This window comes from Benincasa hispida, chromosome 4 (assembly GCF_009727055.1).
Source record: "Benincasa hispida cultivar B227 chromosome 4, ASM972705v1, whole genome shotgun sequence".
Lineage (NCBI taxonomy): Eukaryota > Viridiplantae > Streptophyta > Magnoliopsida > Cucurbitales > Cucurbitaceae > Benincasa > Benincasa hispida.
Genome location: NC_052352.1, coordinates 16157130 through 16183799, shown reverse-complemented (window position 1 = coordinate 16183799; position 26670 = coordinate 16157130). Strand labels below are relative to the sequence as shown.

Genomic DNA, 26670 nt, shown 5'->3' with positions numbered 1-26670 from the left:
TTCATTTATGTCCCCCTTCTAAACTCAAGGCGTTACAGATTACACATCGAATGAATGTATTCATTCATGTATGGATGTGATCCATGTTCGTTGAGAGACATTAGAATAATAAAGGAGGTTCTTCATGTTTTTACTTTACGAAATTGATTTAGATAAATGAAAGCTAAATTTGAAGTCAAATAAGTACATTTTATGTCAACGGAACACCACTACTTGAGTGTCTCTAGTGTTAGATTTTGAATCTCTATATCTATTTCTAATTTTACAATATTATTTTTATTCTTAGAAGGAGATTTTATTATGTCATATATATTTATAAAGTATAGAGAGTAGTAAAAGTTATTTCAATATACTTAATTAGCATGATTAACTAATGATAAAATATGAATAAATTTTCAACATTCACATTAAATCTTTACAAAAAATATTTAAAAAATAATAAACTATAAAATTCATCAACACATACATTGCACGTGAGTCATTACTAGTAAAATAAATGGACTAATAAAACCAATTTGGATAGTATACATATTCAACATTTATCTACTATTGCAATTTTACTATAATCAAGCTGAAAAGAATGAGGTAATTAAGGAGGAGTGAGAAAAATAAACCATTTTTTTTATAAAAAAAAAAAACCAATTTAATTAATAGGGTGTCATGGATTTTGGATTTGATTTTTATATAATATTGTAATCCATTAGGTCATCCATAAAAAAAAAAAAAAAAAATGGAGGATTTGAGATATTATTGTAATTTGGCCTATTTAATTAGACTACCAGTATAGAAAGTCTAATTTTAATTAGAGAATTTTGTTAGATTTGTACGTCAAAAGTTGAAATAGGTAAATCATAGAGGACAACATCAAGATGCCAACTAGAGCGTCACGATGATGTCCCAAGCGACGGACAAAGAAATGCTACCACAGTTGAGATGTCGGATGCATTGTCTCACATTGTTTCAAACTCTCCTTATTGCAAAAGAATGTTTCCAATGCTATAAAAATAAAACTAGGATGTTGTGACTTAATACCATAAAGTACCAATTCAAAATATAGTGGCTTTCCTTTTAAATATATTGCATTTTTTGTTGGGTTAATGCGATAGTCTTACTTTGTGAGATTTAGAGGATCAAACCTTCTTCATTATGAATTTATTTTTATTGTATTCTTTGCATTCAATTTTTGTAGTTGATATAAGTCAATGTGTAGCCATCATTGGACTTCTTGAACGATAATTTATAGCACGAGAATGTGAGAGCCATTTGTAATCTCCACAGTATAGAAACTTGCGGTGAAATAAAATCAAATGCAGTCTCAAATTTAGAGTGAATCAATATATTTCTAGCAATGTGTAATCTCTATATTATCATGTCAGTATCTTGAATTGCTTGTTTTTAGTGAAATTTTTCCCCTCCTATTGTAGTATATTAGTTTACTACCTTTTCTGTGCTGTGATACCTAACATTGTGGATTAAAATGTAAAGAGAAGAAATCCATACAAAAGTTAGAATTGTATTTTCACTTTTGTGAAGGAAGGGTGGAATCTTCAATGAACTATAAGAAAAAGATTCTTCGATTTTAATCCAAATAGATTTTGGCTTACATTTCCATTAATTGTTTGGATTAGTTTGTCTTTATAGCGTGCTGTATATCCATAGGCCATGCATGTCTCTTTCTAAGAGGAATCTCCAATTTTGTGGAAGGCAAAGGCAAGTTCTTCATCTCTTTCAAATATAAAAAAACTTCAAGTCCCTTGTCACTGTTTTGAGAGATTGTAATTAAATTTGTTTTTAATCCCATGCACCAGCATTCATTCCGCATTTTGTCTGGTCTGATTTTATATCAAATCTTGAATGAATTTATTTCAGATAGTAATATACTGTGTCCCATTGATCAAGATTCCAAAAAGCTATCACCCCACATGGGATATGGGCCCTCTCCTGTGTGTTTCAGCTTCTCCAGCCGCAGCAATGCCTTGAGAAAACTAATATCAAAGGAAACATAGTTTTGTAATGTAATTAATATTAAATTACTATTTCAATTATCAGAGAGCACATTTAATTAAGAAAGAATACAAGAGTGATGGAAGCTTACTCGTTTGTCCACCGCAGCTTTAATCTCCGATTCCAACCGTGAGAATTTCTTGGTGCCAAAGCTCCTGGACAAAAACAAGAGACCCAATTAAAAAGATTTCAAAACAGAGAATAAACTATGACATATTGAACGACAGAAAGAACAGCAGGGGAAAAGATGTTTTTTGTTGGCTAATAACAATTGTTTCTTCCCCAGTTACATAAAACAGATAGCATGCAAGAAAAACTAGCAGTGGACAAGTTACTGGTGCCACAATTTTGGTCATAACGGAGGAGGTTAAACGACGGCGTGGAGAAATGGTTAAAGCAAGTTTGCCAAGAAGAATCAAGAAGAAACCATCTCAACTCACCACACCATTCAGTTTTGGAATCCATACCGAAATTGGACTGGAAATTCATTAAATGGAAACGTAATCAAATTAGCAAAGCAGCATTATACAGGACAATTACATTGTATTGGCCTCTCTTTGAGTAACTCGAATTTTAATTCCCTTTTTGTGAATAATATGTATAGTTCAAGTAATTTGGTTTCTGTTTGGCAATCCGGTCCGCTGTTGGAAGAGTTGGTGTTATCCCCAGCTGCTACCATTGTGGATGAATATGTGGCCAGAGGTAGAACTTCCTTGAACATTATTATATACACTGAAAGGAACCGCAGATGCAGATCTTTCCAAGTAGGAAGCATTTGGCGGTGACATCCGACGAAAGCAACGGGTGAGCCACCGACATCGACGAGGAGGAGGAGGAGGAGGAGAAGGAGAAGGAGGGCATCGAAGAAGGAGGCGATATTCTTTTGGCATGTTTCGGAGGGGAAAGAAATGCTCTGATCTTCAACGATGAGGAAGGGGAAGCCGCTCGATCGTATTCCTCGATGAGATTCGCGAGATCTTCATCGGAAGTGACGGAGACTAGAGCATCGAGGTCTTCTCTAGGCAACTGGCAACGGAAGCTGACAGAAATTGACATTCCGCAGAGCTCCCCGAACTTCAACAAGAGCTCTGTGGTGAAGCACAAGAAATTGGAGAGTTAAAACCCTAATCCAATCAATCGGGAAATAGGAGGTAGTGAGAGAGTGAAGGCGGTTACCAGAGAAGGAAATGGAGCGGTTAACAGCAAGAAGGCGGGTTTCGCCACCGTGATAACGGAGTTTACCGTCGGGATAACGAGGGAGGATCTTGCCGCCGTAGCTGCAGAGGAACTTGATGGTGGGAGTAGGTCTGAAGGTGTGTGCGTTGCGGTGGAGAGGAGGTCTGCCCATGTGTCGTATAAGCAATTTTTGAAGAGGAAAAGAGAGATATCAGATAAGAGGGGAATGGCTATTGGGCCTTTGGTTTGCCCTCGCTTCTTCTTCTTCTTCTTCTTCTTCTTCTTCTTCTTCTTCTTCTTCAACCCAATCCACCGGACACTCTTTCCCCTATTTTATACACTTCTTTTTTTTATTTCCCCTTCTACCCTCGACCTTAATTAATTCAATTTTAAACCAAATTATGAAATATAAGAAACCGCTCAAAATATTCCACGTCGCCCGCCCCCGATACAATTAACCAAATTAACTTTGATGCGACATTCAAGTTTACGATAACATTAATATTTTGTGAGTGTGACAAAGACAATATTGTGTTGCATTTGCTTTCAATTTTTGCTTCATATTATCCGTTCATTTTTTTATTTAGTAAAAGTTGATATGTTTGGTAACTTTGTGTTTTTTAGAAAAAAAAAAAAAAGAAAAATGAAATACACAATATGTGTTTTTTTTATGAAGAAATAATTCATCATTATAAATTAAGAAAATTGAATTAAAAACCAATGCATCAGAATGGTGAGTACTACTGTCCCAACAGGTGAGGCAAGAGAAGACACGGTGGATGGAGAGCAACCAAGGAAAAGAAAAGGAGGATGAGATACCATATCATGTGCATCAATTTTGATCCATAAATTTTATTTCCTCATCCATAGGTCTCATGCATGCCATATTTAGTTTAATTCAAATTACTAACTTTGTACATAAATGGATTGAAAAAAATGGTGCACAAATTAGAAAAAGTTAAAATATGGCCAAGCTTGTCAAATTTTATCCTTCTAAATTGAGGATCTAAATTGATAGAAGCATACCATTAAAAACATATAAGTGAAATACTTCTATCACTAATAAAAATTAATCAATAATGCATCCATCATTAATAAACTTCTACCTCTTATGCTACGTATCATTCCTTTTACATATAGTTGACATATCATGAAAATGTATCACTTCTAGAAGTCTATGACTTGCCATAGATACCATTTTGTTAATTGCCTATCTATGATAAAAATTTATCATCGATAGACTACAAATATCTTGATTGAAATTTATATGTTACAAGCTTCAATCAAAATATAAGTAGTTATTAATGATATACTTTCGATATGTATTCTAATTGAAACTAACAATTTACCATTGATAAAATTCAATCCAAATGTATGAAGTTTATAGTCATGAATAGAATATAGAATAAAGATAAAATGATAAGAGTGTTTTCAAATATAACAAAGTAAGTCAACTTATTTACAAATATAGTAAAATAATACTTTCTATCTGTAATAGACGACGATAGACCGAGATAGATATCTCGATCTATCATTGATAATGTAGAATTTTGCTATATTTATAAATTCAACAATTTTGTTATTAAAAATAATTTTTCAAAATGGAACTTGAGGAAGTTAAGACCCGATTTGTCATGTTTGAAAAATATTTATGATATTTGATATATTAAAAAAAATTAATTTTGTCAAGAGAGGATTGGATATTCATTGTTGAATGAGAGGATTTCCATATCCCCATCACCGGAGGCTTTGGAATGGGCCCACCTACACGTCAGTTGTCATCACGACGGGTTCTATTCACATATAAGCCTTTCTTTTTTTCTTTTTTTTTAAAATTATTTTAGCATCGGTCAATATCGGAGATTTATTCAGCAGGGTGGGTTGGGATTGGGAGTCCAATTGGTTGTGACACGCGGAGAGATATGATTGGGCATAGTCGATTAAGGTCACAATCCATCCATTACTGAACATTTATGAATGAAAGTTTGATATTTTGTGGGGGGCGAAAGCTGCTGTTGGCTAAACAACGCGGTTGGTGATGACTTAAGAAGATTTTTGTTAGAGTAAGGAAGGTTTAAGGGCAACGTATTATAATTTATATATAATAAACAAATGAGTTTAGGGTTTTAATTAAAGAAATGGATTATTGTCTCATATAACAAAGTTCATGGGTGCATCAAGTGGTTGGGGTCCCCTACCTTCCTTCCCATGTGCATTCTCACCCTGAACCAAATACAGAAAAAGAAAAAGAGAAAAACGATGGGACATAGTTTTCATATATTTACCCAAAAATGAGGAGGACTTATCATCGCCCTTTTTTCTTTTCTTATCCAGAATTTCCCCAACTTTCCCTTAATTACTTTGATTTTGATACCAAACTTCAATTCAAACTATCTTCTAATTTTATGTATCATCTCTTTCAAATTTCAAACATTGCTTTTTCTTCATTCTTATCTTTTCTTTATCATTTTTCCTCTTTTCCGATTTTTGTCACCAGATATTATATTTCTAACAGACCTATTCTAATCTATCTCAATCTTTTTGGACAATTAGATATTTTACACTTTCAAGTCAAGCTCCTATAATTTTGTTTTTATTTTTCCTTTTTGTGTGATAGTTTCTCTGGCTAGCTTTTCATTTTATTTTCTTGTTTAATAAATTTTGAGGATAAAAAAAAAAAAAAAAATCCTCTATTTTATCTCCATTTCCAGCTTTCTCTAAAATTCTTCTTTATAAACGGAATATGTTTGGTATAATATTAAGTAAATGTTTGTGAAATACATAATTATAAACATTTTTCTTCTTCTTTTTGTGTTTAACAAGTAGTGGGAAGGATCTGGACTTCTAAGTGAATGAGTTAAACTATATTCAAGTTGGCCAACCTTAAATAATTTGATAAGATAGTTTGGGCTTAACCAAAAATGGTTAAAAATTAAACACTTTATACATTCCTAATATAAGTTAGAGTTTAAATGCCTGCCCATAGTTATTGACCTAAAAACTAATTTTAAAACCCAATTCACTTTCGTGATTTTAAATTTCACTTACAATTATGAAATTAATTCTCAAATCTTAGATATTAATAAACCCAATATATCGTTAAGAAAATGCAAAAAACCAAACCATACATCTAACCAATAAACCTGTTCCGATAACATTGCATATAGGAATTGGCAAATCAAACTCATGAATTAGAAACATAACCCCAATCTTATTTTATTTTATTTTTTAAATTTTAGAGGTGATTTATCGAAGTCCCCCATCCAAACTGTATGAATCAAAATTACAGGGGATATTATTAATTGTGTGTGTGTACAGTAGTAGATGATGAAGAGATTAATGGAATTGCCAGAAAAGCTTATTAATAACTGCATGGATAGTAAGATTTGTTAAAGGGAAAAGGAATAATTAATAAAGAGGAAAGTAGATCTAGAGTCATGGAGAGAGCTCTTGTATAGAAGTAAGGCCAGGCTCCCAAGTATAGGCAGAGCAGGGCTTTGGCTTCGGCTTCGGCTTCGGCTTTGGGTTTGGCAGTAAAATCCGAGGCTTCCTGGAACCGCCGGTGGTTCCATTAGTTGCGGAGGAGGTCGAACGCTTGTGTTTGTTGGCATAAAATTCTCTTGCAGAATAGAAGGAAATATCGTCGTCGTCCATGGATTTTACATGAGTATGGCCGTCGTGATCTATATTAGCTTCGGAATGACCCATGTCGATTTGTCGGTTGATCCCTGTAATATTATTTGGGGGAATTACGAATTTGACGGTGCTGTTGTTGTTGTTACTGTGTTTTCTCATGAGCTTGTCAATGGTGGAGAGAGGAATTACATAATATTTATGGCCAGGAAGAAGATATTCATGAGGGTAGATGATAGACTGGTGTGGTTGCTTGAATACTTGAGGGTGCGTGAGCCATTTGCCGGGAAGGGTTTCGAGGAGTTTAGCGGCGAGAACAGCATTGGGATAATGGTCCACTTTGCCGCCTGCGTGAACCACTCTCACGAAAATGTGCTTGGAATTATTGGAGGACACGAATGAAGAAGGGGAATTATTATTATTGTTATGATTGTTGTGGTTGTGGCCATGATGCCCAGCAGCTTCCTCCAATTCTCTGCTTTTTGATTCATCAATGATAGTGTTGTCAACACAATTGGGTGACCCTAAATAGGGTAAACAACTCCTTAGCATATTATTGATTACTGAATAATGATAATATTCCTGATGATAATATATGGCGCCCCAATTTCATGTGATGGTGATCATCTTCTTATAAAATGGCCGGCTACCTCGCCACAAGGTTGTGGGGATGGAAACGAGGTTCGCCGATTATATATGGCGTAGCTTCCAATATTAATTCCACACTTTTTAATTCACCTTCACACTAATCTTATAAACACGCACACACGCGCACATATATTTATATACATAATTATCCTGTATGATCATTGGTTTGGATTGCTTTGTTTGTCTAACACACCATACATTATCGTATCCCACCTTATTTAATTCAAATAAATAAACTTCAACCTCTAAGGTTGGCCAAATCCTGATTTTAATGACAAAGTGCCACACCACCCTTAATATCATCCAAAGGAGTCCAAAGTAGTATGTGAATTGGTCAAGCGAGTGCATATAACTTGGGAATATTTAACATATAATATTTTCCTTAAAATTAGTGGTTTGTTGTGAAAATGAGGAGCACAATAGATATAGAAAAAATATAATATAATAATAAATAAATATAATTAATAATAAAATAAAATAACTAAAATTATGAAAAATTAATAATATGAAAATTTATGGGAAATTTGAAGTACATTTCTCACCAACATCTATCATTTTAATATCCACCGGTAAAGTGGCAGGTAGAATATGGTTTTATATGGGCCATGAATAACTACGAGGTATATGGATAATATGAAGATTGACACATGGCTTTATAATACTCCCTTTTAGATGTCCATATATATGTGTGTGTAAAATATGCTTCGCTAAAACTTACTAGGAAAAACCTAATGGGAAAAAACCTAGTGAAGGAAAAAGAATTCATATTTCATATAATATATACTCCGAAAAGAATACAATATATTTACTTCCCTCATGAAAACATCATTTAAGATCTCTGAATTGCCTCATTCTAATGTTGTGTACCAATTTTTCAATAGTTGTCGTCGGTAATGCCTTTATAAATAAATCTGTCAGGTTATCCTTCAAACAAATTTTTTGTACAGTGATGTCGCCATTTTCTTCAAGATCATGAGTGTAGAAAAGCTTCGGTGAAATATGTTTCATTCTATCTCCTTTAATATGTCCTCCTTTGATTTGGGCTATGCAAACTGTGTTGCCTTCGTTAATATTGTTGGAAGATTTTTATTAGAAGACAAGCCACATGTTTCACGAATGTGCTAAGTCATTGATCTTAGCCATACACATTCTCAACTAGTCTCGTGAATTGTAAGAATTTCAGCATGATTTGAGAAAGTGACCGTTATGATCTGTTTCACCGATCGTCATGATATAACAGTTCCTCCACATGTGAACATATAACCTATTTGAGATCTATCTTGTGTGGATCAGATAAATATCTAGAACCTGTATAACCAGCTAGGTCAAAATTTGATTTATTTGAATAAAACAAGGTCATATTGATTGTTCCTCGGAGATAACGAAATATGCTTAATTTTGTTTCAATGCCTTTTTGTAGGAGAAGAACCATATCTAGCTAATAAATTTATTTAAAATGTAATATCTGGTCTTATATTATTAACAAGATATATAAGTGCCCAATTGCACTAAGATATGGTACTTTAGGACCAAGAAATTCTTTATTATCGTCTCGAGGTCGAAATATATCTTTCCTTATATTCAATGAATGGACTTTCAATGGAATATTTAATAGTTGTGCTTTGTCCATATAAAATCTTTTCAAAAATTTTCCTGTATAAGTTGACTAATGAATAAATATTCCATTTGCTAAATGCTCAGTTTGTAAACCAAGGCAAAATTTTGTTTTTCCGAGATCTTTCATCTCAAATTCTTTCTTAAGATATTCTATTGCCTTTGAAAGCTCTTCAAGAATTCCAATTATATTCAAGTCATCAACATATACAGTTATAATAGTAAATTATGATTGTGATTTATTTATAAAAATACATGGACATATTGGATTATTTTGATATCATTCTTTCAATAAATATTTACTCAGACAATTGTACCACATCCGTTCTGATTGTTTCAATCCATTTAGTGATCTTTGTAACTTTATTGAATACAATTCCTGAGAATTTGATGTATATGTTTCAGGTACTTTAATTCCTTCTGGGATTCTCATATAAATATCATTATCAAGATATCTATAAAAATATGATGTGGCTACATCCATAAGATGTATATCCAGACTTTCATACACAGTCAAGTCAATTAAATATCTTAGTATAATTGCATCTACCACTGGAGAGTATATCTCCTCATAATCAATACCAGGTCTTTGTGAAAAATCTTGTGCAGCTAGTCTTGCTTTGTATCTTGTGATCTCATTATTTTTCATTTCTTTTTCTAAAAAATATTCATTTATATCCCACAGGTTTGATACCTTCTGGTGTTCGAACTACTGGTCTGAAAACCTGCCGCTTTGAAGGTGAGTTTAATTCTGTCTTGATTGCTTCTTTCCAATAAAGCCAATATTTTCTATATCGACATTCTTCAACAGATTTTAGTTCAAGATCCTCATTTTTAGATATAATATCAAGAGCAACATTATACGCAAAAATGTTGTCAATAACTACATTAGTCCGATTCTATCTTTTTCCTGTCATGAAATAGTTTATTGAAATCTCATTATTATCTTTAAGTATTTCTCTTTCCTCACTAGTCATGTCGAGTATTTCTTCATGGGTATTTACATCCTCAAACAAATCTTTTTTACTATTAATTATTTTTCGTTTTCGAGAATTTTTATCTTTGAAACATACTGGTCTACCACGCTTCTAGCGTATTTCAGACTCATTAGTGACAACTTGTTGTGTTGGGATATCAATTTTTTATGGAATATTTGTAGCTAGTATATGTGACTTAGTTACTTTCTTTGTATATATAAATGCATCAGGTAATTGATTTGCTATATTTTGCAAATGAATTATTTTCTTAACTTCAAGTACACATTGATCTTTACAGGGAGACAATCATTAGAAGAAATTCAGGCTTTAATGTCGGTTGGCAACTGACATTAAAGATAGTGTTATTAAAGCCCTTTAATGTCGGTTTAAAACCGACATTAAAGGGCTTCAATAACACTAATAACACAGCCTTCAATGTCAGTTGCAACCGACATTAAAGGTCTTTAGTGATTAAAGCCTGTTGGTTCCAACCGATATTAAAATTCTTTAATGTCGGTTACAACCGACATTAAAGCCTTTTTTTTTAATTCTTAACCGACATTGAAGCCCGAATCTGTCCGTTTTGTCAATTATTGTCCATTTTTTAAAGTTCCCTTACCACATTTTTTGATAAAAAAAAGTATAACATGACACATCATCATCGAACACTATGGCTATGACATATTATTCATGTATGGATTGTAAATCTATTACATTTAATCCGCAAATTCTGCTATAGAATTATAATTTAAAAGGCGTACAATAATTCAGGCCTTGAAAACATAAATTATAAGTAATACAAAGATTATAATTTTACAAACATTATGAGTTTACTGTGTACCCCCAGCTACTTCTCCTTAATCTGGTTTCTCAACATTTTGAGCTTCCTTGCCTCTTTCTTCTGCATCCTTGCTTTCAAGTTTTGTGCTACTTGCATTACCCCTTCCCTCGGATGTATTTCCTTTGTCCCCTTTGTTACTCTTTTCCTTTTTATCTATGCCGGTCTGCCTGGTTGACACAGAGTGTTGCTCTTTTTCAAGCTTATCAATGATTTTAGTATCTTTTGTTGATTCCATTTCTTTGACTACGAAAATAAATAGCAAGGGGATGTTAACATTTTAGTAGTAAATATAATAAAGTTAATAGTGTCTTTTAAGTAGATAAGCAAAAGAAAAGTACCTTCCTTCCCTTCCTTTGCTTCCTTGGATATCTGAGATTTCAACTTTTTGTATCAGTGCATAAATATCAAAGAGAAATCGTGGGTCTAAGAACTTAACATGAGTCCAAGGCAACCATGTTAACTAAGGATTGGAAGGACAAGGAAATGAATCTGTAAATGACTAAACAAAACTGTGGTCCCGCAAGAAACTTTAATTTAAAGTATAGCAAGCCATCCCCATGACCAATATTTTCTTAAAAGCAATGCAGCATGAACTTATGCACATAATGCAAATAAATAACTTATATTTGAAAAGGCACACAATACCAAATCTTTGAACAACGGGACTTGAAAGGAATTAATGAATGTTCAATGACAGAGAAGGTAAGTTGTATATACAGATTCCAGTCATTCATATATAAGAATTTATAATATTAATTCATGCTTGGCAATTTCTTCGTCCTATCAAAAGTTTGTCTCAATAATGACACAACAGTTGGAATATCATCCTCATCTTTTAGAAAGTTCCGGTCCAAGTTGTATTACACATGACACATTTTAAAACTTGTTTTTCATTAACAGCTAACAGCTAACAGCCATAAGCTCTTCAAATAAAAAGCAGAAGAATAATAATATGCCTCAATGTTCATGAAAGCTTCTACTTAGAACAAAACAATAGAAACACAAACCTCCTTTTTTGGTGCAACATGGCGCTCTCGATCAACAATAGCCCTTTTGTGTGTAAGCCATTGTTCCTTTAACACATTTAGTGAAGGGAGACAATCAGACAACCAAATGGAACCAAGTTTCACAATCATAAAAACCATTGAGTCATACATTTCTGAAAAGATATATGGTAAATAAACGCACAAGCTATGACATGTTAACTACTTATCCAGTTTTAATGAAGGCTATATTTAGACCCATTCAATCTTGTGTAGCACATTAAACTCTTTAAGGTTCAAGATCAACCTGAATGTAATGGACATACTGTAACCATATACCTTTCATGCTTTGTTTGTAACAGAAAAGTAATTATATTATCAGCAATTCTGAAATAGGTGCATAAGGGAAAACCTAATAGCAATCTCTCCTTGTTTAGAAACCAGAATTGCCAGCTGGTTGAAGATATTGCTCAATTCATGAATGGTAGATTCAACATTTTGAAGAGCTTCAGCTCTGCTCTGCATGTAAGTATCTTTTAATGTTTTAATGGAACCATCTATTGCTGTTGCTGCTGCTGCTGCTGCAACAACGGTTGACCATCCCCATCCACCTGCTTCCTGTAAATTTACAAGCAACATAATTTTCATTTCACCATATGATAATAATTTAATTAACTTTGACAGGATCACAGGAAAGTAGATACCAGCATGACCAAAGAAAAGGATCAAAAGCAAAGAAGCAATATAGCACAACATAATTTTTTAAATATAGGAGCTCATGTGCACATTCATTAAAAACAAGGATAACAGACCCCCAGCTTCAGCATGACAAAAGAAAATTTAATTACTTGAAATTTTGGCACAGAAAGTTACCTCAGCTACTTGAATTGTTGCTTTTCGCTCCTCTACTTGCGTCACTCTTCCAACCCAAACAAATATTTCAGCACCACAGTCCAGGAGATAACACTTATTATTTTCCAGTATGCTTAGGCTAACAACTACCCACATCCAAATTGCTAGATTTCTCCCAACTACAGCAGCAAACTTCCCACAAAGAAAGCATTTTAAGTTCAATGATCAATCAACTAAATAAGACAAACCTTAACAATGATTTCTGCCAGTTACTCCAAGATGCTTTGATTATAAATCTAGAACAACATACCTCTTCCAATTAAATTCGGGTAACCTCAAGTATAATTAGAAACATTGCACCAAAGGCAATGGTGGATATAGTGAATTTCTCCTACGAAGTTTAGCGGACACCTAGGAATACGTTCGCAACAACTTAAAACTCAATCTCCAATACAAGCATAGAGCCACAATGAATTGAATCAGGCCTCCCTTTCAGCGAGTTGGACATTGTATTCGTCATCCGTGTAGCCATCTTTTGATCTTCCTGAGGTTTGAAATAAAAGAAAATGGTTTAACAGCAATAAACACATATGTTTATGTACAAATGCACTTAAATATTTTTTTTATTGCACGGAAACAAGTATTTTTTTCCTTCGAGGGGGGGCACGGGGGCAAATAGAAACTAATATTAATTTAAAAGTAGGGGTTTTGAATTCAATGGTGAGAAGATGATGAAGGACCTTTGACACAAATAGAGAGGAATCTCAAAGCTCAAAGCACAAAGTCAAACGAGAAAATAAAGGACATGGGACAAACTTACCTTCACGCCTATTGAATCATTCAAAAATTAATTGTTCCAATTTTCCATTTCCATCTCGTTATTCAATTGGAAGAGTCCTTTGTTAAGGGTGGCAACTGTAAAGGCTCATTAGTTGGCACAATAATTCTGAGAGTAGATTACGAACTTCCCTTGATACTTGTTGTGGGTACACAAATTATCTTGCAAACACCTGTACAACATCGTTCAACCTTATCTGCTTTAACTCTTCAGAATAGATCTTTTGTGACCTTGGCTACAATTAACACGGATTAGGGAATACTACATGCTTCCAACAACCAAGGTTAGAGATAAATAATGATTAGAAAGGTACTTTAGAAAAAAATTGTCTAGAATGCAAGAATTTCCGAACTTACCATTAAATTAAAATCCAAATAAATCAGCACAGCTTACCAAGACTTATGAACATGAGCTATATCTTTTAAGCAAGGTACACAAGCCTGTTTAATTCTTCAAAGCCCAGCCTTCTCACAGAGAGTAAACTTTAAGGTTAAGAACTATGGTGGCATCAAACTATGCTTTTCCAAATTTTCTTTTTAGGATGCCAAATATGTCACCTAAAAGAGCCATGAATAAAATTCAACCTGTAATTCTTAAAGGAGAAAAATTAAAAACCAAGCAGCCTAAAAGTGGTAGTTAGCCTCAACTAGTGCTATAAAGATAACCATAGTCATATCTTACATATCTGTCTGGGTATTGCATGTGCAAAAACTAAACAAAATATCAAAACCATATTCCAACTATGAAGAAACACCGTTAGTCCACTTTGTATGTATAAAGATGCATATGGTACTTATTATGCATAATCTTATACACCCATCTAATCAATATCACTGGTCAGTAAAGAAAATAAGATAAAATAAACCACTCTCATATTAGATGATTAAACTTTACCTTCAACAGTACAAAGCCGATCAAGTGCATCAATCAAGTCCACTAGTAAGGATGAATTGGCTTGAAATTTTACAATATATGGACAACAACGAATAACACCCCATAAAATAGCCAATTCAGATTCATTAATATCAATCGTGGATGAACTATGTTGCACAAAATCAGTGATCTCTTTAATCCAATGGCCAAGGATTTTAAGGATAAAATTATTAATCCTTGGAACTTCCTCTTTGGATGTACATTACACTTTTGTTGGTAATCTCTCATAGAAAGAAAGCAGAAGATAAATAACTTCTGCAGTACACAGTAAAAACACATCCAAATGAGATACACCAAATCACAGTAAAAGTTACCTTCTCAAGTATCTCCTTAATTGCTTCATCACTCAGCTTCTCACCCCTACCTTTCTTAAGGATGTTATCACAAAAGGTAACAAGTAATTATGCACTAGAACTTCAAGTAATTCAACAAATGTATCATATACAACAAAATCGAATTTCAAAAGACATAGACACATAAAAAGGCCAAAATCTAGGAGCAAAGAGACACATTGGAGTGAAACCATAGCTGGCTTTCATTGAGATATTTACACAAACAGTTGAGAGGCGTAAACATAAGAACAAAAATTTCATGCCAAAACGCATAAAGTAACAACATGCCTCCAACATTGAGACATTTTCTTTACAAGTTCACAAGGTTCTTAACCCCCTTCTCACAAAATCTCACCAATGCATGATTTCTACCATATAATCCTAAACCATATCTCATGTCAAAACACATAAAGTAACAACCTGCCTCCAATATAATCATATGCACAACCAAACATTCTCAACAAGTCAACAAAGTCATATGCACCATATCACTTAATAACTCATTCACACGTAAGCTTTTACACTACTACATGACATCACAATATGCTATTATTTAGCCAAAACACATGATTCAAGATGATCAATTTGTAGCCATAAATAATATATAAATTACAATAGAAGCTCGAAACATGCTAGCACACAACAAATAGACTCTAGAAGTAGAATTCCACTTGCACAACACGTATAAAAGAACTTCTAAACTATTTGAAAGACTCCCAAAGCAATTTTAAATCTCAATTCGGACACTTTGAATCAAGTCTAAACAAAACAGTCTCATATTCTTGCCGAAAAGTATTCGAAGAGTTTTGAAACTATTCTGAATCCAAAAGAACCCAAATCCTTGCTAGTTGTTGTTCGAATTTGCTTAATCCTTGTCCAATAGAAGGAAAACTTTGTTGTAAACTACTGTAAGAGTCCTAAATAATGTTGAAAAAGAATTTATCACCGTTTCTCTCATTCACAAATATCAAGCTAAAACAGGATTTTCAAAACATTTTCATCAATAAATCCAAGCTAAAACATTTTCATCATGTTCTTGTTTAGTGATAATAATTGTTGATTTATATCTCTTACCTTTGAATTTTGTTGTTACTCTCTGAATCTTCTCTATACAGCCTTGACAGTGTAATAAAACCTTCAACACCGCCATCGTCACCGGTGGCTGAAAAAACAGAGAAACACACAAAATCAAATAGAATCACAGAGGGGATCGATTTTTCATTTGGAGGTTTGTTGATTTTTCAAATTACCTCTTTAGATTTCTTCTTATTCTCATCTGTTTTCTTGTCGAATTTGTTGTTATTAGAAGTAGTCTAGTCATCGTCGATCTTATCTTTGGGCTTCGAGTCCTTTTCCTTCTTGGGTTGTGGTGAAATCAAATCCACTTTCTTCTTCGTCTTATTTGAAAGTTTCTCACGGAGTTTCGTTGCGTCTATTTTCTTCCCCGTTACTGGCAATTTGTTGCCATCAATCTTAGCTTTCACAGACTGAAGAACGATCGATGGACGGCCAAGAAGAACGATCAACGTACACCTGAAGAACAAACAAAAAACAGAGCCGTATTAATGGTGTCAGATTTTTGCATTGCCGATAATGGGTAAATCACTCTAATAATTGAAGAACGATCGACGGACGGCGAGCGGAGAAAGCTGAAGAACGAGGGAGGTGCAGTGGCTGGTAATGGGATGGAGGAGGTGGCTGATGGGGAAAATAGGGTTTAGAAAAGAAAATTGGGGGAGGGGGGGAGGGAAGCGGGGAAAAAAAAAAAAAAGGGGGGGGAAAGGGTTTTTTTTTTTTTTTTTTTTTTTTTTTAAAGAAAAGCGGATCTTTAAAGATCCTCTTTTTTTAAAAAAACAAAACCGACATTATACATCCGGTTTCACTTTTTCCAACCGACATTAAAGCCCAAAATTCTTATAGTGAATAATAATGCATTCCATGTATTATTTTTTTTCAGTTTCTTAATTTCTTACCTTAATGTTGGAAAATTTGTCTCATTAAAATGACAATAAGCAAATCGTACAGTAAATACATCACCCGTTAGGAGTTCAAGATATTTAATAATTGATGGAGAATCATATCCAACATATATTCCTAACCTCCTTTGAGGACCCATCTTAGTGTGTTATGGTGAAGCAATTGGAACATATACTACACATCCAAAAATTCTCATATAGGAAATATTTGGTTCATGACCATAAGTTAATTGTATTGGCGAGTACTTATGATAAACTATTGGCTTAATGCATACAAGTGACGCTGCATGCAAAATAGCATGTCCTCATACAAATGAAGAAAACTTAGCTCTCATAAGTAATGGTCTTACAATTAATTGCTAACGTTTTATAAATGATTCCGCTAAACCATTTTGTGTATGAACATGAGTTACAAGATGTTCAACAACTATCCCAATTGACATACAACAGCTATCAAAATTTTGGAAGGTAAATTCACCAACATTATCAAGAGGAATGGTCTTAATTGTATAATATAGAAAATGTGCTCTTAACTTAATTATTTGAGGAAGTAATCTTGCAAATGCAAGATTTCAACATGATAATAAGCACACTGTTTGATTGTATGTTCTAAAACTCGCAGTTTGTAATGTTAAACATATTCCATTACCAATAAAGATGTTATTGACGTTTATTCAATAAAACTGTTATTGAATATGTGAATTGCACTTGCAAAGTCTAAATCAAATAAACTAAAGATCCATGGCTATTATATGAATATATGTGAAGACATAAGAGTGGATCAAGTACAGTAAATAGCCAAAACGGTCTATAGTATATGAATAAGGCTAGATACATTATTCTGGTAACACGGTTGGATGCGACTCACTCTGTAGTTATTACAATTTGTTGTAAAGTGCTACAAACGAAGTGATCCTGATTCGTTCATGTTTGAAATGAGAAGTGGGGGCATCTTATGCAATGAGTTTGCATAAGATCGGACCAAGAATTAAGTCCCTCTTACTTTATAACGTTGTTTACTATTTAAGACTGACTATTTCAAAGCGATGACCTAGGTAACTTGACCTTAATCCTGAGCTAATTATGAACTCCTGTTTATTCGAGATTATCCTTAAATTTGCATGGATGAGGGTTGCCTCAACAACGCCAGTTCAATAAATCTCCCATTTCAAGGGTAAGACCAAGTAGATAGCTGGGGATGTAGGGTGTAGGATGGAATTTACTCCTACCCGCTTTTAGGGATAGTAGAGAGATTGTTCCCTTAAGTGCTGACTCTGGGTCTTGAACAAGGGGTCCCGCCCTCTCATTGGCCCGAGAGGGGCTCGGTTTAGTGATTGGATCACAAACCAATTGTTTATTCGAGGATCAGTGGGACTTAAGGAGCTAGATGTAATCTCAGGGGTAAAACAATTTTTGACTCAGTCGTTATTACGAACAACCTGTGAAGGGTTAACTTACTTATCATGGTTATATCGAGTGGACACAATATATCTACAGTAAGGGGAGTGCAACTACTAAACTTTAGTGGAGTGACTTGGTAGTTAACGAATTGTGGTTAATTAGATTAAAGAGTTTAGCCGATTAATCGCGAATCGTTGGAGCTCATAATTTGTAGGTCCATGAGGTCCCCCTACTACCTCATATCAGATAAAACCTTAGAACAGTGTGACGAACGAATTTGAAGTGTTCAAATTCGTTTTTTTGGAACAAAACATTAAATATATACAATATATTTAACCTAATGTTTAATTGTGAATTAAACCTAAAGAGAGAAAATAAGAGATATTTAAATAAGATTTAAATTTCAAGATTATGAATAAAGATTCATATAAATTGGGATAAGTATTGGATTTAATATTAAATTAAAGTAATTAAATTGTTTAATTAATTATTTCATTATTAATTTAATTTTAAAATTAATTTTTAGAATTAATTTTGAAATTAAATGGATTTGGTCAAAATTACATTAAAAGTCAATTTGTTGACGAGGTAAAAAATGCAATGGAAATCAAATTGTTGACTTTTGATTTTTGAAAGTCAAAAAATCAAATTTGTTGACTTAAGACTTTAAAAGTCAAACTTTGACCAAGTAAGTGGAAAGATCCAACATTTGTGAGTAGGAAATGCCAACTTTTGCATGGCTAAATGTTGTCTTCATTTGAAGAACTTGTCCCACTAAAGCCCACTTTTTGAGTTGGTGGATTTTTTAATGTCAAATTCTCATCAAACTCAAAGTTGCATGTTTGCATGTAATGGTCTTTAAAAGGGAGTGTTTAATGCTTTTTGAAGAACTCTTGGCCATTGTGAGTTTAGATGAGATTATGTGATAATCTCATCCCCTTTTCTCTCAAAGCTTTAGCTATTTTCTCTCCAAATTAGTCACTCATCGGATCCCACCATCCCGTTCTAAGGCCCGAGAATAGTTGGGAAGACTTTCGTGGTGGTCTACGAACCGTTCGTGGGGAGATTGGAGCTGATTTGGAGAAGATTCAAAGACGACAAAGGTTGTATTCTTTTCCCTTTTTATTTGTTTGATTGCATGCATGTTTATCTTTATAATTATTTAATTATAGTACTTTAGATCCGTTTTTTTTCTGACTGCGCATGTGTTCGTTCCTCAATTGGTATCAGGCATGCTTAAAGTACTCAATTTTTTGTTAATTTTGGCATATGGTGGTATTGATTCATATTAATGAATGATATGTGCTAAATGGATAATTTGTGGTTTGGCATCCATTTTTCTTTCTGGGGTAGTAAAAATATTGTAATTTCCGGTGTTTTATGGGTTTTAATGTGTCGTGAAGGATCTGTAATTTTGCTAGAGTTGAATTAGGCTGTAATGGCTCGGTTTTCGGAAAAAAGAGGCAGCTTCAAATTTGGTTGAAAAATTGCTCACAGACCGAATTGGCCTCCCAGACCCGGTTCATGACCCGACCCGGAGAGCGCTGACCCGCGACACCGTCCGATCCAGCCCCGGTTAAAACCTGCTTTCAAGATCCGCGCCCGCCCAGCCCGCTTCGCCCTCGCCGAGGCCCAGCTCCGCGTGTTCGGCCCAACGTTCGTCCAAGCGCCCGCGCGCAGTCCGCTCCAGGCGACCTTGGTGGTGACCCGCGCTCGCTTTCCAGCCGACCGAGTTTGAACCCACACGCCCGGTTTTGGAGGTTCAGCGGTCACAAGATGGTCTGGACCGGTCCGGTTCAAGCTGGTTTGACAAGTTTTGGCCGGTTTTGGGCTGTTTTGCTGGTTTCAAGGCCGGTTCAAAGGTTTTTCAAGTGGTTCGAGCTGGTTCGAAGCGTTCGGAGGCGGTTTGAGGCTATTTTCTGCTTATTATTGTAATAAGTGTAGCTTTTAGCTAGCTTAGGATGCCAAAATCTATCCATTTTAGTGTGTTTATTTAATTATACATTATGAATGTATGAATTAAATATTTTATCTATTGTGTGCGTATTGTATGCCATGTAGATTTAAAATCCCACCATAGGATAAGCATGTAGCATGCATTGCATGTATATTATAAGTGTTATAATATATAGTATGCATGTGTAGGATTCTATGTTTTGATATAAGTTGTTATATTAATTGCATGGATTGAATGTTTATATATTGTTATATAAAAGCATGTTATGGATGCAATGCATGTCTATTATTTTATAAGTTGTTATAAAATTGGATTAGACATTAAAATCCATAAGAAAGATAAAAGCATGCTCACGTAGGTTAACCACCTGTTTTAATAGTTAAAATAGGTCGACATCTTGTAAAATATGGCTACAAACTCAACCAGTTAATAATCCTATCTAAGGCCAAGGGTACTTAAGTTGACAGTCTACGGAACACCTCCTACCTGGGGATTATGACCGAATAATTGAGCGTTGTTAAGTAGTTTTATGAGTACATGTGAGTAGTGTAAGGTGTTAAAATTGGTTTTTCACCTAGACATCGTAGGTTCACGATGTTTTGATTTGAATTCTCACGTCTCTAAAGAATTCACACCGTGAGGTTCATGAGACACTTCGTGTCACCCTAGGAGTGACCTCTATTCGGAAAGTGTTTGCATGAGTCAATATCAAGGTGAATAAAGGAAAGTTGTTCATTGTAAAATCAAATATGTGAAATATTGATTTCAACTCTCACGTCCCTAGGAAGTTCACACCACGAGATTCATACGACACTTCATGTCACCCTGGGAGTGACCTCCATTCGAAAAGTATTTGTATGGGTCAAGATCAAGGTGAATGGAGGAAGTAGTTCATAGTAAGTGGGTGAAAGATGTGTGTCAACGTGTCCTACGGTCTCTTCCGTTGGTTTGGACCGTGAGATTCCTATGTTGCACCTGCTGGTCAACTTTACATGGCCTTTGCTAGTCGTTTAACGATAGTTATCCCCTCAGAGGGTTGTAACATGGGATTCAGAACAACTCAAACTCCAGAAATGGATAGGATTTCTTAGGTTGTTTCCCAACTTTGACTCTCCAATTCGGTAGCATCGTTGGGGCCGCTAATATCTGAGATCTAAAAATGGAGGGTTACACTTACAGAATTAATAAGTGTTAGTAAGTTCTTGACCGAAAATGGTAGCTAAATATGTAACGACTCGACCCCTTAGGACTTAAGTTAGGCCGTTACTAAATACATGCATGCATGGAACTCAAAACGATACTCGGTTATGGCGAAATAAATGTTAATTAAATAAGGTAAGTTCAAAAGACTTTTCATTAAATTCAAATATAAAAACAATAGTAGGGTACCCATAAATCATAAAGAATAATAAATAAGTATGAAAGACAATTCATAAAAGTAAGTTTTAAACATCAAAACTAAAAACAATAGTAGGGTACCCATAAATCATAAAGAATAGTAGGGTACCCATAATACATAAAGAATAGTAGGGTACCCATAAATCATAAAGAATAATAAATAAGTATGAAAGACAATTCATAAAAGTAAGTTTTAAACATCAAAACTAAAAGTTAAGAGAAACATGAAAAGAACTCTAAATCTCAATGAGCGGAAGCGTAAAAACTAGTCCTAGTGTCTCGATCACGAATTCTGTTTGTCGATTGCCAGTGCATCTCTACCCTTACCTGAAACAATAACATGAGAATTAATGAGTATAAAATACTCAGTAAGTAACCTCACTACTGGGGTCAGGCTAGGCATCTATGTCTTCTAGATGCTCTAGTCCTCATGGGACACATATACACATGAAACAAAAGGGAGTTTGAGTTCTATCCTACTATAGTTAAGTATGCCCACTACTTCTAGTGAATCCCGAAGGAGACACAAACTGGTGAGTCCCGGAGGAAACACAAACTGATGAATCCCGAAGGAAACACAAACTAGTGAATCCCGAAGGAAACACAAACTAGTGAATCCCGAAGGAAACACAAACTAGTGAATCCCGAAGGAAACACAAGCTGGTGAATCCCAAAGGAAACACAAAATCTAATGGGCATCTAACTAATCAGTAAGGACATTTGTATAATCTCAACATCATAATTATCACTGTACGAATCTATGACATACATATAAACCTCAACATCATGGCTCCACAACATACACATATACCTCAACATCATGGTTCTACAACATACATGTATACCTCAATATCCTTAGATCAAATACAACCATATAGAATCAAGTATCATCTCATGCTAGCATTCAAGTGTCTATAAATCTTTTAGATCTCATACCAGAACATACATTGGTTATAATATACTATCAGTCTATCATGCTGTCATTCTGCCATAACATTCATCTATCATGCTAGCATACATCTAGAGCCTAGCCCATGGGCAGTTCCAGTAGTAAGATTATTACCTCGCAATTAAATCTAACAAAAAGTAATTCACACCCTCCTTTAACTTAGTAAAATTCTTGAATCACATCCTGAATCAAAAATAAGAAAAATTAAGTCCGACAATCAGGACTAAATTCCAAATACGAAAATACCTCATATGCCACAAAACAACTTACCCAAACTATGTGCTGATCCAGAAATCTATTCCAACTCTAATCGTACTGGGCAGTGGTTCCCGACACCTTGAAAGTTCAATCCAAGCTTCATAACATAATTGTTATAACTAAAATTAGACCAAAACTCAATGAATGACCAAACCCATTCAAGAAAACACACAAATCTTAGCTCTTACCCTAGATTCCAAGCTTTTGGCGAAAACCCCACGAAATGGTGGCAGAAGAGGATGAACCTGACAGATAGCAGCTGCTACGCCGGCGAACAACGACTGGAAGGGCGAACCGGAACAGCACAGAGTAGATCTGAACGACGATGCGGGTAGCAAAGTGTCGGAACAACTGCTGATGCGTCTGGAAGCAACGGCCGTCGGGGGGGTTCGCACGCGGTCAGGCCTCGACGAACGGTGCGGCGTCGACTGGGCAGCGATGGCAGCAGAACGCGACGAAGAGTAGTCGGCTAGGGCAAAAACCTCGGCGGCGAGCGACTAGAGTCGGACTAGCGGCGTCTGGACGACGGGCTGAGAAGGTCGGCGGTCAAGGTCAGTAGGGAGAGTGAGCGGCTGCTAGGTTTGTGTGAGGAGGAAGAGGGAAGAGGGAAGAAAAAGGAAAAAGATAAAAAAGAAAAGGAATAAAATAAAATAAAATAAAAAATATTATATTATATTNAGGAAGAGGGAAGAGGGAAGAAAAAGGAAAAAGATAAAAAAGAAAAGGAATAAAATAAAATAAAATAAAAAATATTATATTATATTTTATTCTTTTCTTAATCCACATAAATTCTTTAAACTCCCTTCCTCTAAAAAAGATTTAACTCCTGCCATTCAATTCCAACATAAATATTTTTCAACGTCCATAATTAAATTCTCGCAATTACACTTAAGGTGTAAAATTTCAAAAATGTCCTCAATTAGTAAAAAAAAATTTCTGAAATTACATTAATACTACTAAAAAAAAATACGGGGTGTTACATCCTTCCCTCCTTAAATAACTTTCGTCTTCGAAAGTTCATTCTTGAAAAAGCTTCGGGTACTGGGCCTTCATCTTATTTTCACGCTCCCAGGTAGCTATAACGCGGGTTTTGTATGTATGATATTGATGATGCAATACTACTACTATTTATGCGTTAATTAGAGATGCTCAAGTAGTATGCCCTGCGTTGTCACAAGTTTCCTTACGATGAAACCAAGTGTAATTCCACCGCAAGTTTCTCGGTGTGATCCGAGGTCGAACACGGGGAAGTGGTGCCAGTTATTGCAGTATGTTCATGATATATGCGACCGGGTTTTTCAATTCTTTATAAAAGTGTGTACAGTATGTAAATTACAGTAATATAAAGGAAAGTAGTAGAATGCGATAAAACATAAAAATACAATAAACCTAAGCTAGATGTTACAAGATACAAGTTTTATGTGCAAGATAATAGGATTAAGGCTGGCTGTGAAGATTGTGCAAAGACGTGGGATGCGACGACAAGTCTTGTGAACAGATTAGAAAGAGGAAGATAAGTATTACAAACAACGCAAGTTCTTAATTGAATTGAAGGTATAAATAATGTTCCGCTATTCTCTTGGCGTACACCTCTCAGTGATCGGCCGCGTTTCTCACATGTCTGTGGTGAAATAGAGTTTAACATAATGAACACAAGGTTGCTTCCATGTCTGGAAGTACTACTCGCTTTAGTTAACGCACTCTTCTGATCTTCTCTCGGTAGATCAGAATGACATCTTCACTTATGCTCTCACAGGTGAAGATGTCATCTAGCATGCTTTAGCTAAACGTATTTTATAACTTTAATACATATTAAGTTCTTGGTGATTCATATTGCTTATCAAGGGATTAAGAAAACATCATGGAGAAAGTGACTAATGGGTGAGCGAAATAGACAGAGAAAGGTAAACGAAATCTATCGAAACATTCAATATTTCTACTAAGTGTTCGATACATGATGAGTGAATGAAGAGATAAAGAAAATATGAAATATAATGAAAGAGAGATATAACAGATACAATCTGGTGCCAATGTCTTGGCACAGATTCGATGGAAATCTGCTTACCGGATAGGATGGTTTCGATGGTAGGAAGAGCTTCCCTCTCAGGCTTGCTCCACCGGTAGCAGGGGTCTCTGCACATAGCTTCGATCGGGTATACAGCTGGTCGGATCTAAGATTTACCTCTCGGCCTTATCTCTTTCTCTTCCCGGATTTCTTCTTTTCAGCACTCAACTCAACCTTTTTCTCTCTAAAATCTTACAGCACTTAGCCTAGTATCAAATAGCATAATTTTTTCTGAATTCGCTGGGGTATTTATAGGAGCAGATCCTTTGACTCCGGCCATGTGGTCCCTACTTGATGGTTATGGAAATTCCGAAGATGGAGGGATATTATTCCTTCTGTTATGCAATTGGACCATCAAATCTGCACAACGGTTAGTTGTACACGTGTCTCAATCCTCCACTTTTGCGTTGCTTAGCTGCATCTTTCGATCATGGGTTCGCATGCGGTGTTTGTATTTATTATTGCAAGCGATTGAAGCATAACTCTGGACCGATTGTCGCATTGCACCGTTACTTCGGTAATCGTCTCTTCATGGTTGATCGACGGGCGCAATGTGACAGAGATGTATTGATTAGTTTCTCATGAGCCTTGAGCGCAAGCGGTGACTTGGTCTCCTGCAAAACAGAGTAAAGTTTGGCTTGTCCTCTATCTTTTTGGCATTAGTGGGTGTAATTGCAAACATTTATAATTATTGTCATACTAGGTTAATTTTCATACAATTGGCGCATAATTACTAACTTTTGGCAGCAATATCTAGATAAGGTGGCATAAATAACTTGTATTTCTACAAGTTATCAGTAGCCTCCTTGAACTGGTGATTCTGCCACAGGACTTTCACAAAAGCAATTTCTCGGTGGCACAATGTCTTTACTTCTCTGGCAAGAATCTCTACAGGTTTCTCTTCGTAGCTTAAGTTGTCATTCAACAGCAATGGCTCGAAGTCAATTACGTGAGACGGGTCTATCACATACTTCCTCAGCATCGAAACATGGAAGACCTTATGAACTGAAGACAGTGCTGGGGGCAATGTCAATCGGTGTTGCTACGGGGCCAACTTGCTCCAAGACCTCAAAAGGTCCAATGAATCTCGAACTCAACTTCCCCTTCCTACCAAACCTCAGAATACCTTTCATGGGTGCCACTTTTAAGAACACTTTCACACCAGTCTCAAATTCCTGGTCCTTACGTCTTACATCGGTATAGCTCTTCTGTCTACTCTGAGCTGTTTGCGTACGAGCACTGATCTTTTGTATTGCCTCATTTGTGGTTTGCACCAATTCAGGTCCTAACAATTTCCTCTCTCCTACCTCATCCCAACACACAGGGGACCTGCAACTCTTCCCATAAAGGGCCTCAAAGGGTGACATCCCAATAGTGGACTGGTAGCTGTTATTATAAGCAAACTCTATTAAATGCAAGTGAGCATCCCAACTTCCTGAAAACTCTATGGCACAGGCACGCAACATGTCTTCCAATATCTGATTCAATCGCTCTGTCTACCCATTATTCTGTGGGTGGAAAGCTGTACTGAAATCTAATCGGGTCCCCAAAGCTGCCTGAAGACTTTTCCAGAAGTTAGATGTGAAACGAGGCTCTCTGTCCGACACGATGGACACAGGCATTCCGTGCAATCTCACCACCTCCTTCATGTATATCTGTGCCCACTTGTTCACTGAAAAGGTGGACTTCCCAGATATGAAATGTGCTAACTTTGTAAGTTTATCTACCACAACCCATATCACAGTGAACCCTTTGACTGTCCGTGGCAACCCCACGATGAAGTCCATAGACATATGCTCCCACTTCTATTCTAGTAACACTCGATGGCTGTAACA

General features: G+C 35.3%; 3 protein-coding genes and 1 long non-coding RNA gene across 5 annotated transcripts; all 4 read right to left on the bottom strand.

Annotated features, from left to right (window-relative positions):
- Window positions 1-1495: 1495 nt before the first annotated feature.
- LOC120074950 lies at window positions 1496-3507 on the bottom strand. Of its 2 annotated transcripts, XR_005481169.1 has the most exons (4): window positions 3181-3507; window positions 2545-3092; window positions 2096-2159; window positions 1496-1985 (listed from the first exon to the last, which is right to left on the bottom strand). XR_005481169.1 is itself a non-coding variant. In XM_039028060.1 (2 exons), exons 1-2 carry the CDS (start codon window positions 3350-3352, stop codon window positions 2728-2730), a joined length of 537 nt encoding a protein of 178 aa, XP_038883988.1. In that variant the 5' UTR covers window positions 3353-3507; the 3' UTR covers window positions 2457-2727. The 2 variants fall into 2 exon arrangements, 1 of the variants encoding a protein (XP_038883988.1); XM_039028060.1 differs by lacking the exons at window positions 1496-1985; window positions 2096-2159 and having other exon boundaries at window positions 2457-3092.
- Window positions 3508-10898: 7391 nt separating this feature from the next.
- LOC120075106 (protein SHORT ROOT IN SALT MEDIUM 1-like) lies at window positions 10899-12065 on the bottom strand. Its single transcript, XM_039028277.1, has 3 exons — window positions 11901-12065; window positions 11232-11262; window positions 10899-11136 (listed from the first exon to the last, which is right to left on the bottom strand). Exons 1-3 carry the CDS (start codon window positions 12048-12050, stop codon window positions 10910-10912), a joined length of 408 nt encoding a protein of 135 aa, XP_038884205.1. The 5' UTR covers window positions 12051-12065; the 3' UTR covers window positions 10899-10909.
- A 189-nt stretch (window positions 12066-12254) lies between these two features.
- LOC120076110 (putative syntaxin-5) lies at window positions 12255-15981 on the bottom strand. Its single transcript, XM_039029888.1, has 7 exons — window positions 15906-15981; window positions 15187-15251; window positions 14814-14867; window positions 13739-13801; window positions 13183-13272; window positions 12750-12920; window positions 12255-12494 (listed from the first exon to the last, which is right to left on the bottom strand). Exons 1-7 carry the CDS (start codon window positions 15979-15981, stop codon window positions 12255-12257), a joined length of 759 nt encoding a protein of 252 aa, XP_038885816.1.
- A 5846-nt stretch (window positions 15982-21827) lies between these two features.
- LOC120076006 lies at window positions 21828-23403 on the bottom strand. Its single transcript, XR_005481463.1, has 4 exons — window positions 22959-23403; window positions 22783-22867; window positions 22627-22695; window positions 21828-21890 (listed from the first exon to the last, which is right to left on the bottom strand). It is a non-coding gene; the product is annotated as an uncharacterized LOC120076006 (long non-coding RNA).
- Window positions 23404-26670: the final 3267 nt, after the last annotated feature.